General features: G+C 45.7%; 1 protein-coding gene across 1 annotated transcript in view; it reads left to right on the top strand.

The window, feature by feature from the left end:
* The window catches only part of REN (renin), a 151853-nt gene that overhangs the window by 76137 nt on the left and 60750 nt on the right, over nt 1–14966 (top strand). The window contains exon 2 of the mRNA XM_077295049.1: nt 5276–5423. Within this exon, the coding sequence (XP_077151164.1) occupies nt 5276–5423 (148 nt within the window). The remainder of the gene's footprint in view (nt 1–5275; nt 5424–14966) is intronic.

Below are 14966 nucleotides of genomic sequence, written 5' to 3'. Positions count from 1 at the left end.
GCTGGTTAAATGTCTATGCATGCACGTTGTATTTAAATTTAGGGGATTCTTCCCTCTGCTAAAGGTCTTTGAGCATTTCTCACAGATAACTTTACACTGATCATTCAGATCTTGGTTAAAAGATTGCCACACTCCACTCTTCCCTAATATACAATACCTTTTCAGGCATTGCATGCTGTGCTACTTTCACCGGATGGCCACGCTGTCCTAAAACTGTTTTTTTGGTTGACAAACGTTTTTGGCCTGAGACGGGCCTGCCAGATGAAAGCTGTTGTGATGTTGATGGCTGCTGCGGATCATCCTCCTCCGCTTCTGAGCTACTGTCAGCGGCACCCTCTTCCCCCAATGGCTGCCAATCAGGGTCAACAACTGGGTCATCTATCACCTCCTCTTCAATGTCATGTGCACCTTTCTCTGTGTCACCGTGTAAGGTGCTATAGCGTTTGGGACGGGGCACCATAGTCTCATCAGGGTCAGTTTCTGGCTCAGTACACTGCGAGGGCAATGTAGTGATCTGAGTCAATGGAACAGCATAATAATCTAGCTGTGGCTGTGCATTAGTGCACTCCATGTCCGATTCATCTTGTAATGGGCTGTTAACAATTTCCCTTTCTAACCCAGGCATGGTATCTGTAAAGAGCTCCATGGAGTAACCTGTAGTGTCGCCTGACGCATCCTTCACTTTTGGTTTGGGTGAAGGACACAAGGAAGTGACTTGTTCCTGACCGGGAGCATCCACTGACGACTCGCTGCTTTTATATTTGGAACTTTCTGAAGAGGAGGCGAAAGAGCTAGAGGCTGAGTCAGCAAGGAAAGCCAAAACTTTTTCCTGCTGCTCTGGCTTTAAAAGCGGTTTTCCTACTCCCAGATAAGGGAACCTTCGAGGTCTTGTGTAGCCAGACGATGACGCTGGCTCAACACCTCCAGCCTTAGGTGCTATTTTGCTTTTCCCACTACCACCAGATGCTCCACCACCACCACCACCACCATCGTTACCAGCTGCCAACGACCGCCCACAGCCTCTTCCACCAGACTTCCTCATTTTTGGGATAATGTAACCAAAATAACAACCGTTATATGGTACTGTAAAACAAGGTAGAAGGTGTATCTAAACTTGTTGAGAATTTAAATCTCCCTTTTTTGCGGGTGAGACTGCACCCAAACTCAGGTCCAGTGTATTACACTACACAATGTAAGTGGCAGAACGTGGCTGGCAGATATACGACAAACAGAACTGACGTAGATCCACTTAGTGGCAATTTAAATCTCCCTTTTTTGGGGGTGAGACTGCACCCAAACCCAGGCCCAGTGTATTACACTACACAATGTAAGTGGCAGAACGTGGCTGGCAGATATACGACAAACAGAACTGACGTAGATCCACTTAGTGGCAATTTAAATCTCCCTTTTTTGGGAGTGAGACTGCACCCAAACTCAGGCCCATTGTATTTTACAATTCAATGTGAGTGGCAGAAAGTGGCTGGCTGATACACCACAAACTAAGAGGACTGAGGTATATCCACTTTGTGAGAATTTCAATCTCATTTTTTTTGGGGGGGACACAGAACCCAAACTCAGGCTCAGTGTATTTTACAACGCAATGTGAGTGGCAGAGCAAGTGGCTGGCTGATACACCACAAACTAAGAGGACTGAGGTATATCCACTTTGTGAGAATTTCAATCTCACTTTTTTTTTTTGGACACAGAACCCAAACTCAGGCCCAGTGAATTTTACAACGCAATGTGAGTGGCAGCAAGCGGCTGGCTGATACACCCCAAACTAACAGAACTGACGTCTATCCACTTTGTGAGAATTTCAATCTCACTTTTTTGGGGGGGTGACAGCACCACAACTCAGGCCCAGTGTGTAACACAACGCAATGTAAGTGGCAGCAAGTGGCTGGAAGATATCTGAAAAAATCCAAGGACTGTAGTACAATTTCTCCCTACAATGATCTCAGGACAAGTATGGCAGCAACAAAAAGGACTGCTGCACACAAAAGTGTGGACAAATACACAAGATAACTGCAGAAAGGAGCAACAGGATTTTTGCTTTTAAAAAAGCAGTTGGTTTGCACAGCAGCGGTGCATACAGCAATGCAGCTATCAGGGAGCCTTATAAGGCAGCCTAATAAGCTACAGAGCTGATGCACAAAGATACAGCCTCCACTGTCCCTGCAAAACAAAGGTGGTGTTGGACAGTGGAAATCGCTACAGCACAAGCGGTTTGGGGGTTAATCTTCCCTCCCTAACTATATCCCTGCTTCTGACGAAGCTGCAGCAACCTCTCCTTATGCTGAGATCGGCAGAAGTAAGATGGCGGTCGGCGTGCACGCCCCTTTATAGCCCCTGTGACGCCACAGAAAGAAAGCCAATCACTGTCATGCCCTTCTCTAAGATGGTGGGGACCGAGACCTATGTCATCACGCTGCCCACACTCTGCATCCTCCTTCATTGGCTGAAAAATGGCGGTGAAAGCGTCATACGAAACGCGACTTTGCCGCGCAGATCGCCGACCGCATGGCCGATCCCACAGTGGGATCTGGTCGGGTTTCACGAAACCCCGACTTTACCGAAATTCGGCGATTTTTGAATTTGTCCGATCCGTTTCGCTGAACCCTAGTAAATACCAGTCATACAGAACATATAAGTGCTTACAGCACAGTTATAAATATTGACTTACAGAGGACATTCTTTCTGATGAAATCATTTACTTTTCCATCTGGCCCAGACCGACATGACAACTTCTTCCAGCCAGGACTCTCCTGCAGAGAATACAACAAAGAAACATTTCACGTCTCATATTTTGAGCACTGTCCCCAATGGGACTATTCCCAAACACCTTATTCTGCTAATACCCCAATGCTGAGCCGCTGCTGCCGTATGTGTCCCTATTACTGCACCTACTGTGTGGTATTGTGTGCCCTCTAAATTCTAAAGCAACTCTCTAGAATATACAGTAATAATGCCATGTGTAAGAGCCTTAAAAAGCAGTGCTCACATTTTTGCCCCCTAAAAGTAATAATGCCTTCTGTGTGGTCCTTTGACAGTCACAGCAATATGAGTTCCCCTATAAAAATAAGTGCCCACATTACATTTAATAATGTCCCGAGTCTCGCCCTGTACAGCTCCCCTATACAAGGTATGATGCTCTCTTATACACAGTATAATGACCCCTCACTGTATAGTAGCACCCACACAGTATACTGACCCCTTGGTATCCTCCAAACTGTTTGATGGCTCTCACATTGTATGATAGCCCCCTCACTGTAATCACCACACTGTATGACGGCCCCCTAGATAGCCTCCATATAGTATAATGCACCAGGTAGTCCTCAATACAGTTTAATGCACTCCCCATAGGCAGACTCCATATAGTACAATGCATTCCCCATTGGCATACTCTGTACAGTATACTGCATTCCCCATAGGCATATTCTATATAGTATAATGCACTCCCCATAGGCAGACTCTATATAGTATAATGCACCCCCACAGGCCTCTTTAGTGTAATGCACTCCTCATAGGCCTCTAATGCATTCCCTATAGGCAGACTTTATATTGTTTAATGCACCCCCTATAAGCAGACTCTATAATGTATAATGCACCCCCGTCGGCAGACTCTATACAGTATTATGCACTTCACATAGGCAGATTATATATAGTATAATGCTGTCCCGATCCATTTTTGGATTCGTGCTCTGGTTTCACTGTGAGTTAAATGAAGCTTTTTTACTTTCAGGACCAGCGAGGGTTAATATCAGTTTCCCTCGCTGGCAATCTGTTGTATCTGCAGAGTTGCTAGATCAGCTGATATGGATGGTGACCACTCCCACCATCTTTTAAATGGTCACCTGATGCATCAGTTGAAAGTCAGTGATCGAGCAATCTACAGTGACCAAGCCTGGAGTGAGGAGCTTGCTGGCTGCTGTGGTGTATCAGCTGGTTTTGTGAGTTCATAGTCCTGGTGTCTTTATTCTGCTGTGTGGTGCTTTACAGCAGAGGACGTTAAGTGGCGATATTACCCCATCAGTCTCGTGTTTGTCACTGTCCCCTGTGCTGTACTATCTGCAGTGTTGAGGCTAGCGCCCCTTGCCAGCCAGTGCACTAGCTAGGGCAGTGTGAGGTGACAGGGAGGGACAAGGTTCATGACGGCGGTGGGGGGAAGGACCCACTTAGGGTGTTAGGGGAGTGCAGGGTCAGGCTCAAGTTTGAGCAGGAGGTGACCATTCCTTATTTCCTAGGGGTAGGGCCTTCCTCACCCCTTTACCATCTCATTGTGTGTCATGCTGTCCGCCGACCGACCCCCTATTGGGTCGCAATACGTATCGTGACATTATCACCGACCAATACTTTTTTTCCGATGAACCTATGGCTCAAGCACAGGCTTTTGCTCAGCTGATCCAGACCCTCACTGATGAGGTTAAGGAGCTGCGGTGTCAGGTGGTGCAGCAGCTTCAGCAGTTGTTGGGGCTCTGTGGGGGGCCAAGTTATGACAGCATCGCGCCCGCTGTTGGTGTCTGCATCAGGGACATCATACGCTGAGAGGGGGATGATGATTAAGAGGGAGCGTGATGCATCCAGTCGATACAGTTGAACTTGCGATAACGGGCAAAACTGTGCACACCGATACGGTTTCAGTAGTGCTGCTCCGGGTGGGCCCCCACAGAGCACGGAGCCCGGGGTGACCACCTCCTCTGCCCCTACCGCCCGGTAGCTACGCTGCTGTGCTTTCGATAATAATAAAAAAACTACACCCTCCAGCCTGTGGCAGTTTTAATTGCAGCAGGATCCTACCTACCGATAAATTCAGGCTTTAGCCTTATAGAGGTGTTCACATTAGACAGGTTCCCATCAAACTGTAGACCGCCTTGTCGTTGGCTGCTGGGTATACATAAATTGGCCAAATTATGTGCTAAGTATCTCCATTTTTTCTTATTAGTTATATGGCCATCTGTCTCTGCCTTGCTGTACACTGGATAACATATTTACTAGAGCACATCTTTAACTTCCAAATGTCTCTGAAAAATCTCTTTAGGCCAATATATACACAGAAGTTTAGTACATTTTTTCTGTGTTTTTTTTCTGTCAAACCAGGAATGGATTTGTAAAGAACAAAGGTGGACTTATGTATTAGTATTAATAAGTACTAGTTATAAATTAAGGTTGCTTGAATAGCCTGTAGTAAGTAACTAAGATATACATGTTTTAGGTAAACAATTTATTGTACAACAATATTTATACTTTATTAATCATTCTGTCATTTCTATCACAGGATTCCACTCAAAAAAATGCCATCAATTCGCCAGACACTCAGATCCATGGGGGTAAAAGTTGCTGATGTATTCCCACAACTAAAGACGACAGGATCTGGAAATTCTAATAATGGAACAGCTCCAACATTTCTTACCAACTACTTAGATGTAAGCAACACAATGCATACTCTCATATACAGGAGTTACATACCGTATTTTTCGTACTATAAAGTGCACTGGACTATAAGATGCACCTAGGTTTTAGAGGAGGAAAATAGAAAAAAAAAATCGAAGCAAAAAAGGTGGTCATGATGCACTGTTATGGGGGTATTTGCTGCTGATACTGCTATAGGGGTAATATCCCCCAATCCTTTACTAATATCTCCCATCCTGGTATATACCCCATCCTGATATATATGTCCCCATCCAGCTATATATGATCCCCATTTTGGTATACATGGCCCCCCATCCTGGTATATATGAACCCTCATCCTAATATATATGCCCCCCCATCCTGACTGGCATATATGGCCCTCCATCCAGGTATACATGGTGCCCCATCCTGATATACATGACCCCCATCTCCATCTTGGTATACATGGCCCCTCATCCAGGTATACATGGCCCCCCTTCCTGATATACATGGCATCCCATCCTGGTATACATGGCCCACCATCCCAATCCTGATATACATGGTCCCCATCCGGGTATACATGACCCTCTCATATCCATCCTAGTATACATGGCCCCCTCATCCCAAACCTAGAATACATGGCCCGCTCATCCCCATCTTGGTATACACAACCCCCTCATCCCCATCCTGGTATGCATGGTCCTCTGATCCCCATCCTGGTATACATGGTCCCCTCATCCCCATCTTGGTATATATGACCCCCGTCCCCATCCACTTAAACATGGCCCCCATCATAATATATATATGGCCTTCATCACACCGCACACATAAAAAAATAAACAATTGTACTTACCTTCCCTACTCTCCCTCGCAAAGCTGCGTCCTGTGTTGATGCCAGCAGCTGATTTCAGTGTGCAGCATCGCATGACACCACTGACATGAGCCCACATGTGCCGAAACAGCTGCCAGATTATTCACTGCTCCCCAAGCCTGGGATTATGGGAGTGGGCAGCAGTGAATATTCATCTTCTTCAATAGCGGGCACATGATTAGCCACAGTGGCCGTCTAATGCAGCGGCTGAGCAATCACGTGTGCCTGCTATTAAGGAGAATGAGTATTCACTGCTCTCCACTCCCTTGGGCATGGGAAGTAATGAATATTCATTCTCTTTAATAGTGGGCACACATGATCGCTCAGCAGCTGCAGGAGTTGGCGGCTGCAGCTAACACCTGTGCCTGCTATTAAAAATAATGAATATCCACTGCTCTCCACTCCCATAGTTCCTCCCACCTCTCGGCGCCGACTTCAGGGCATAGAGGTGGGACTATGGATGTGGGGAGCAGTAAATATTAATTTTCTTTAACAGCGGTCACACGTGTTAGCCGCAGCAGCCGGCTCCTGCCTCCTATGATTAAATATGAGTGACTGAGCAAAGGGTCTGAATACTTATGACCATGTGATATTTCAGTTTTTCTTTTTTAATAAATTTGCAAAAGTTTCTGTTTTTTTCAGTCAAGATGGGGTGCAGAGTGCACATTGGTGAGAAAAAAAATGAACTTTTTTGAATTTACCAAATGGTTGCAATGAAACAAAGAGTGAAAATTTAAAGGGGTCTGAATACTTTTCGTACCCACTGTATATGGCAGCAGTGGCTCAGTATTGGGGTATCAGTAGGATGAGGAGATTGTGTAGGTTGGGAAAAGATGGGGATGGTGCTGAAAATGTGAGAAGTCAAATTTGTCTTCGATGTAATCTCTGCAGCCTAATACTGGCTGGAGAAGTTGTTATATCGGTCTGGGCCAGAAGGAAAAGACAAGAAAAATAAACGACTCCATCAGAAAGAATGTCAGCTGTAAGTCACGATCCACACCTGTACTGTAATCACTTGTATGTTCTGCAGTACAGGTATCGACTAGTGATGAGCGAATATGCTCGTTACTCGAGTTTCTCCGAGCATGCTCGGTTTGACTCCGAGTATTTTGGCGTGCTCAGAGGTTTAGTTTATGTCGACGCAGCTGCATGATTTGCGGCTGCTAGACAGCTTGAATACATGTGGGGATTGCAAGTCATGCAGCTGTATCGACAAACTAAATATCGGAGACCAGCCAAGCATGCTCGGAGAAACTCGAGTAACGAGCATACTCGTTCATCACTAGTATCTACCACTATAAGATCACCATATGGCAGTAATATCAGTTGTTGTGAAATTGGATTTTGGGCTCCCCCGGTGGCCACTGGTGGAATTGAACTGGTGTGCATCATCCTCTCTGTTCACCTGTTTCCATCAGGATGTGGGAGTCGCTATTTAGCCTTGCTCCTCTGTCACTTCCATGCCGGTCAACATTGTAATCAGAAGCCTTTCTGTGCATGTTCCTGCTGCTAGACAACTCCCAGCTAAGTTGGACTTTAGTCCTTGTTTGTTTTTGCATTTTGTTCCAGTTCACAGCTGTAGTTTCGTTTCTGTGTCTGGAAAGCTCTTGTGATCTGAAATTGCCACTCTGATGTTATGAGTTAATGCTAGAGTCTTAAAGTAATTTCAGGATGGCGTTTTGATAGGGTTTTCAGCTGACCATGAAAGTACCCTTTCTGTCTTCCTGCTATCTAGTAAGCGGACCTCAATTTTGCTAAACCTATTTTCATACTACGTTTGTCATTTCATCTAAAATCACCGCCAATATTTGTGGGGGCCTCTGTCTGCCTTTCGGGGAAATCTCTCTAGAGGTGAGCCAGGACTATATTTTCCTCTGCCAGGATTAGTTAGTCCTCCGGCCGGCGCTGGGCGTCTAGGGATAAAACGCAGGCTACGCTACTCGGCTACTGTTAGTTGTGCGGCAGGTTTAGTTCATGGTCAGTTTAGTTTCCATCCTTCCAAGAGCTAGTTGTTATGTTTGCTGGGCTATGTTCTCTTGCCATTGAGAACCATAACAGTTTGACCGGCCAAAAAGGGTTAAATTAATTGACAGAGAAAGGAGAGAAAAGAGAAGTCTGCTGAAGATTTTTTTTTTTTTTTTTTTTCCTTCAGTTCTGAGTGTGCTTGTAATTGAATCTCTTGCAAGTCTGCCTATATTGCAGCCTTTCTCTCTCTCTCTCCTTCTAATCCTGGAATGGCTCTGTGTTCACCTGTTTAAAATGGATATTCAGAGTTTAGCTGCAGGTTTGAATAATCTCACCACGAAAGTTCAAAATTTACAAGATTTTGTTGTTCATGTTCCTATATCTGAACCTAGAATTCCCTTGCCTGAATTTTTCTCGGGGAATAGATCTTGCTTTCAAAATTTCAAAAATAATTGCAAGTTGTTTTTGTCCCTGAAATCTCGCTCTGCTGGAGATCCTGCTCAGCAGGTCAGGATTGTGATTTCCTTGCTCCGGGGCGACCCTCAGGATTGGGCTTTTGCATTGGCTCCAGGGGATCCTGCGTTGCTCAATGTGGATGCGTTTTTTCTGGCCTTGGGGTTGCTTTATGAGGAACCTCAGTTAGAACTTCAGGCGGAAAAGGCCTTGATGTCCCTATCTCAGGGGCAAGACGAAGCTGAAATATACTGCCAGAAATTCCGTAAATGGGCTGTGCTTACTCAGTGGAATGAGTGCGCCCTGGCGGCGAATTTCAGAGAGGGTCTCTCTGATGCCATTAAGGATGTTATGGTGGGGTTCCCTGTGCCTGCGGGTCTGAATGAGTCCATGACAATGGCTATCCAGATCGATAGGCGTCTGCGGGAGCGCAAACCTGTGCACCATTTGGCGGTGTCTACTGAGAAGACGCCAGAGAATATGCAATGTGATAGAATTCTGTCCAGAAGTGAACGGCAGAATTTTAGACGAAAAAATGGGTTGTGCTTCTATTGCGGTGATTCAACTCATGTTATATCAGCATGCTCTAAGCGTACTAAGAAGCTTGATAAGTCTGTTTCAATTGGCACTTTACAGTCTAAGTTTATTCTATCTGTGACCCTGATTTGTTCTTTATCATCTATTACCGCGGATGCCTATGTCGACTCTGGCGCCGCTTTGAGTCTTATGGATTGGTCCTTTGCCAAACGCTGTGGGTATGATTTGGAGCCTCTTGAAACTCCTATACCCCTGAAGGGGATTGACTCCACCCCATTGGCTAGCAATAAACCACAATACTGGACACAAGTAACTATGCGGATTAATCCGGATCACCAGGAGATTATTCGCTTTCTTGTGCTGTATAACCTACATGATGTGTTGGTGCTTGGATTGCCATGGCTGCAATCTCATAACCCAGTCCTTGACTGGAAAGCTATGTCTGTGTTAAGCTGGGGATGTAAGGGGACGCATGGGGACGTACCTGTGGTTTCCATTTCATCATCTATTCCCTCTGAGATTCCTGAATTCTTGACTGAATATCGTGACGTTTTTGAAGAACCTAAGCTTGGTTCATTACCTCCGCACCGGGAGTGTGATTGTGCCATAGATTTGATTCCGGGTAGTAAATACCCTAAGGGTCGTTTATTTAATCTGTCTGTGCCTGAACATGCTGCTATGCGAGAATATATAAAGGAGTCCTTGGAAAAGGGACATATTCGTCCTTCGTCATCTCCCTTAGGAGCCGGTTTTTTCTTTGTGGCTAAGAAAGATGGCTCTTTGAGGCCGTGCATTGATTATCGGCTTTTGAATAAAATCACGGTTAAATATCAATATCCGTTGCCACTGCTGACTGATTTGTTTGCTCGCATAAAGGGGGCCAAGTGGTTCTCTAAGATAGATCTCCATGGGGCGTATAATTTGGTGCGAATTAAGCAGGGGGATGAGTGGAAAACCGCATTTAATACGCCCGAGGGCCACTTTGAGTATTTGGTGATGCCTTTTGGTCTTTCAAATGCCCCTTCAGTCTTTCAGTCCTTTATGCATGACATTTTCCGTGATTATTTGGATAAATTTATGATTGTGTATCTGGATGATATTTTGATTTTTTCGGATGACTGGGACTCTCATGTCCAGCAGGTCAGGAGGGTTTTTCAGGTTTTGCGGTCTAATTCCTTGTGTGTGAAGGGTTCTAAGTGCGTTTTTGGGGTTCAAAAGATTTCCTTTTTGGGATATATTTTTTCCCCCTCTTCCATCGAGATGGATCCTGTCAAGGTTCAGGCTATTTGTGATTGGACGCAACCCTCTTCTCTTAAGAGTCTTCAGAAATTTTTGGGCTTTGCTAACTTTTATCGTCGATTTATTGCTGGTTTTTCTGATGTTGTTAAACCATTGACTGATTTGACTAAGAAGGGTGCTGATGTTGCTGATTGGTCCCCTGCTGCTGTGGAGGCCTTTCGGGAGCTTAAGCGCCGCTTTTCTTCCGCCCCTGTGTTGCGTCAGCCTGATGTTGCTCTTCCTTTTCAGGTTGAGGTCGACGCTTCTGAAATCGGAGCTGGGGCGGTTTTGTCGCAGAGAAGTTCCGATTGCTCCGTGATGAGACCTTGTGCTTTTTTCTCGCGTAAATTTTCGCCCGCCGAGCGGAATTATGATGTTGGGAATCGGGAGCTTTTGGCCATGAAGTGGGCTTTTGAGGAGTGGCGTCATTGGCTTGAGGGGGCTAGACATCAGGTGGTGGTATTGACTGACCACAAAAATCTAATTTATCTTGAGTCCGCCAGACGCCTGAATCCTAGACAGGCGCGCTGGTCGTTGTTTTTCTCTCGGTTTGATTTTGTGGTGTCCTACCTGCCGGGTTCTAAGAATGTTAAGGCGGATGCCCTTTCTAGGAGTTTTGAGCCTGACTCCCCTGGTAATTCTGAACCTACAGGTATCCTTAAGGATGGAGTGATATTGTCTGCCGTTTCTCCAGACCTGCGGCGGGCCTTGCAGGAGTTTCAGGCGGATAGACCTGATCGTTGCCCACCTGGTAGACTGTTTGTTCCTGATGATTGGACCAGTAGGGTCATTTCTGAGGTTCATTCTTCTGCGTTGGCAGGTCATCCTGGAATCTTTGGTACCAGGGATTTGGTGGCAAGGTCCTTCTGGTGGCCTTCCCTGTCTCGAGATGTGCGAGGCTTCGTGCAGTCTTGTGACGTTTGTGCTCGGGCCAAGCCTTGTTGTTCTCGGGCTAGTGGATTGTTGTTGCCCTTGCCTATCCCGAAGAGGCCCTGGACGCACATCTCGATGGATTTTATTTCGGATCTTCCTGTTTCTCAGAAGATGTCTGTCATCTGGGTGGTGTGAGATCGTTTCTCTAAGATGGTCCATTTGGTTCCCCTGCCTAAGTTGCCTTCTTCTTCCGAGTTGGTTCCTCTGTTTTTTCAAAATGTGGTCCGTTTGCATGGTATTCCGGAGAATATCGTTTCTGACAGAGGTACCCAATTCGTGTCTAGATTTTGGCGAGCATTCTGTGCTAGGATGGGCATAGATTTGTCTTTCTCGTCTGCTTTCCATCCTCAGACTAATGGCCAGACCGAGCGGACGAATCAGACCTTGGAGACATATTTGAGGTGTTTTGTGTCTGCAGATCAGGATGATTGGGTTGCTTTTTTGCCTTTAGCGGAGTTTGCCCTCAATAATCGGGCCAGCTCTGCCACCTTGGTGTCTCCCTTTTTCTGTAATTCGGGGTTTCATCCTCGATTTTCTTCTGGTTAGGTGGAATCTTCGGATTGTCCTGGAGTGGATGCTGTGGTGGAGAGGTTGCATCAGATTTGGGGGCAGGTAGTGGACAATTTGAAGTTGTCCCAGGAGAAGACTCAGCTTTTTGCCAACCGCCGGCGTCGGGTTGGTCCTCGGCTTTGTGTTGGGGACTTGGTGTGGTTGTCTTCTCGTTTTGTCCCTATGAGGGTTTCTTCTTCCAAGTTTAAGCCTCGGTTCATCGGCCCGTACAAGATATTGGAGATTCTTAACCCTGTGTCCTTCCGTTTGGACCTCCCTGCATCTTTTTCTATTCATAATGTTTTTCATCGGTCATTATTGCGCAGGTATGAGGTACCGGTTGTGCCTTCCGTTGAGCCTCCTGCTCCGGTGTTGGTTGAGGGCGAGTTGGAGTACGTTGTGGAAAAAATCTTGGACTCCCGTGTTTCCAGACGGAAACTCCAGTATCTGGTCAAATGGAAGGGATACGGTCAGGAGGATAATTCTTGGGTGACTGCCTCTGATGTTCATGCCTCCGATTTGGTCCGTGCCTTTCATAGGGCTCATCCTGATCGTCCTGGTGGTTCTGGTGAGGGTTCGGTGCCCCCTCCTTGAGGGGGGGGTACTGTTGTGAAATTGGATTTTGGGCTCCCCCGGTGGCCACTGGTGGAATTGAACTGGTGTGCATCATCCTCTCTGTTCACCTGTTTCCATCAGGATGTGGGAGTCGCTATTTAGCCTTGCTCCTCTGTCACTTCCATGCCGGTCAACATTGTAATCAGAAGCCTTTCTGTGCATGTTCCTGCTGCTAGACAACTCCCAGCTAAGTTGGACTTTAGTCCTTGTTTGTTTTTGCATTTTGTTCCAGTTCACAGCTGTAGTTTCGTTTCTGTGTCTGGAAAGCTCTTGTGATCTGAAATTGCCACTCTGATGTTATGAGTTAATGCTAGAGTCTTAAAGTAATTTCAGGATGGCGTTTTGATAGGGTTTTCAGCTGACCATGAAAGTACCCTTTCTGTCTTCCTGCTATCTAGTAAGCGGACCTCAATTTTGCTAAACCTATTTTCATACTACGTTTGTCATTTCATCTAAAATCACCGCCAATATTTGTGGGGGCCTCTGTCTGCCTTTCGGGGAAATCTCTCTAGAGGTGAGCCAGGACTATATTTTCCTCTGCCAGGATTAGTTAGTCCTCCGGCCGGCGCTGGGCGTCTAGGGATAAAACGCAGGCTACGCTACCCGGCTACTGTTAGTTGTGCGGCAGGTTTAGTTCATGGTCAGTTTAGTTTCCATCCTTCCAAGAGCTAGTTGTTATGTTTGCTGGGCTATGTTCTCTTGCCATTGAGAACCATAACAATCAGTGTACCACCATAGTTGTAATCAGGGCTACTGGTTAGGGGTCCACTCAGATGTCTTGCCCCCCTCCTAACCTAAATACCTAGCTACGCCTCTGGTTACTCTGAATTACTCTGCCTTAACCATCAGTAAGCTGTAGACAAGTTGTTAACAGCAGGCCCAGAATGACCATCTGCACTAGCAGACATATTCCCCGTGCACTGCTGATACAATTAATTGCCTGGCTCATTCCTACGAACATGGGTGTCATGATCCGGTCCAGGTTTTAGTCCTGTCTGACCTTTTCCCGGACTGATCATGTCAAGGGCTAAGTTTGCTCTTCCTCATTCTGGGTTCAGGGTTGCAATTTAGCTCCGTTGCAACCTGCAGGCGGTGTCAGTTATAGCTTCTGCTTACGGCATGAGTAGCTGACTCTGGTTATATCCTGATTAGTCCTGCTGCGATCCTTGACTGTTCCCGTGTTTGTTTATTCCCCTTCCCCCGTTCCGACTCAGTGTTTTCCCTTTGTGTTTGAACCCTCTGGTACTGTCTCTGTCTTTTGCTCCTGGTACTTCTGCTTCCATCTGGTATTGACCCCCTGTCGCGTCTCTGACTCTGTTGTTTTCCCCCTTTGTACTACGTTAGTCTCCTGGTTTTGACGCAGTTTGCAGCGCTGCTGGTCTGCTTTGGCAAGTGTTGCAGTCTTTCCTCCACTCTACTGCCATCTAGTGGAGCGTGCATATACCTGCATAGCTGCGACATGACAATGGGTATCGGGAGAATGGCTAGATGTAAAACTTATGTAAATACAAGGTTATGCCATGGAGGAGACCCAGAAGCACTAGGATTAGTGAAGCAATATAAAATTTATTGAGAAAAAATAAACAATTATATAATAAACATAATAATTAGTGAGATAGGCAGCTAAAAAATAGGAAGGGGGAGACGATGGAAGTGATGACAGTTTTCATCAATCCATGTATCATTTTAGTCAGTGTAACAGCGCTAACCTGACAGTGCCTATAGTTTACTTAGCAAGGTCCTGAAGACAGATTCGCTTTAAGTTTTGTCTTAAAGGGAACTTGTCAGTCAGTGACGGGGGCATGGTTGCAGCCGCTGCTCTCTATACTAAGAGAGGTGACTGAACCCACCATTGTGCCGCCCCCGTGACTGAAATCGTAATGCTGCCAGGCTGGAATGAAGTTAATTTTCTCTGATGGATGTTTAAGTGCAGGCGCCGGGCAGGTTAATAATGCTACCACAAAAAATAGCCCATAATCACCAAAACATGGAGGACCGTGAGGAAAGCCGAATGTAAAAAGACAAAGGTCCTCCAAACAAAATTTTACAAAACAACAGGATTTTATTAAATTACACAATTTAAAAAAAAAAATCATAAAAAACAGTTGGAGATGAGAGCAATCTTGCAGAAAAGATGGAACAGCAAAGCACTGGACTGATGAACTAAATTGTATCAATGTCCTGACAATAAATACAGAAAAAACATCCAACACTGCACATATCCTTAAGATGATGATACTTGTTAGAAATGTATATACCAAGAAAACCTATAGTCCTACCAAATAAAGTGCATAGTGCAAAAACTGTGCTGTATAGGAGGATATACGGTAAATAACATGAACAAATCATAAAGTCGGACATTGCTGGGTTTTGTCTG

This window comes from Ranitomeya variabilis, chromosome 3, assembly GCF_051348905.1.
Source record: "Ranitomeya variabilis isolate aRanVar5 chromosome 3, aRanVar5.hap1, whole genome shotgun sequence".
Classification (NCBI taxonomy): Eukaryota; Metazoa; Chordata; class Amphibia; order Anura; family Dendrobatidae; genus Ranitomeya; species Ranitomeya variabilis.
Note: the sequence above shows the minus strand (reverse complement) of the source record. Positions and strands in the feature narration are given on the sequence as shown.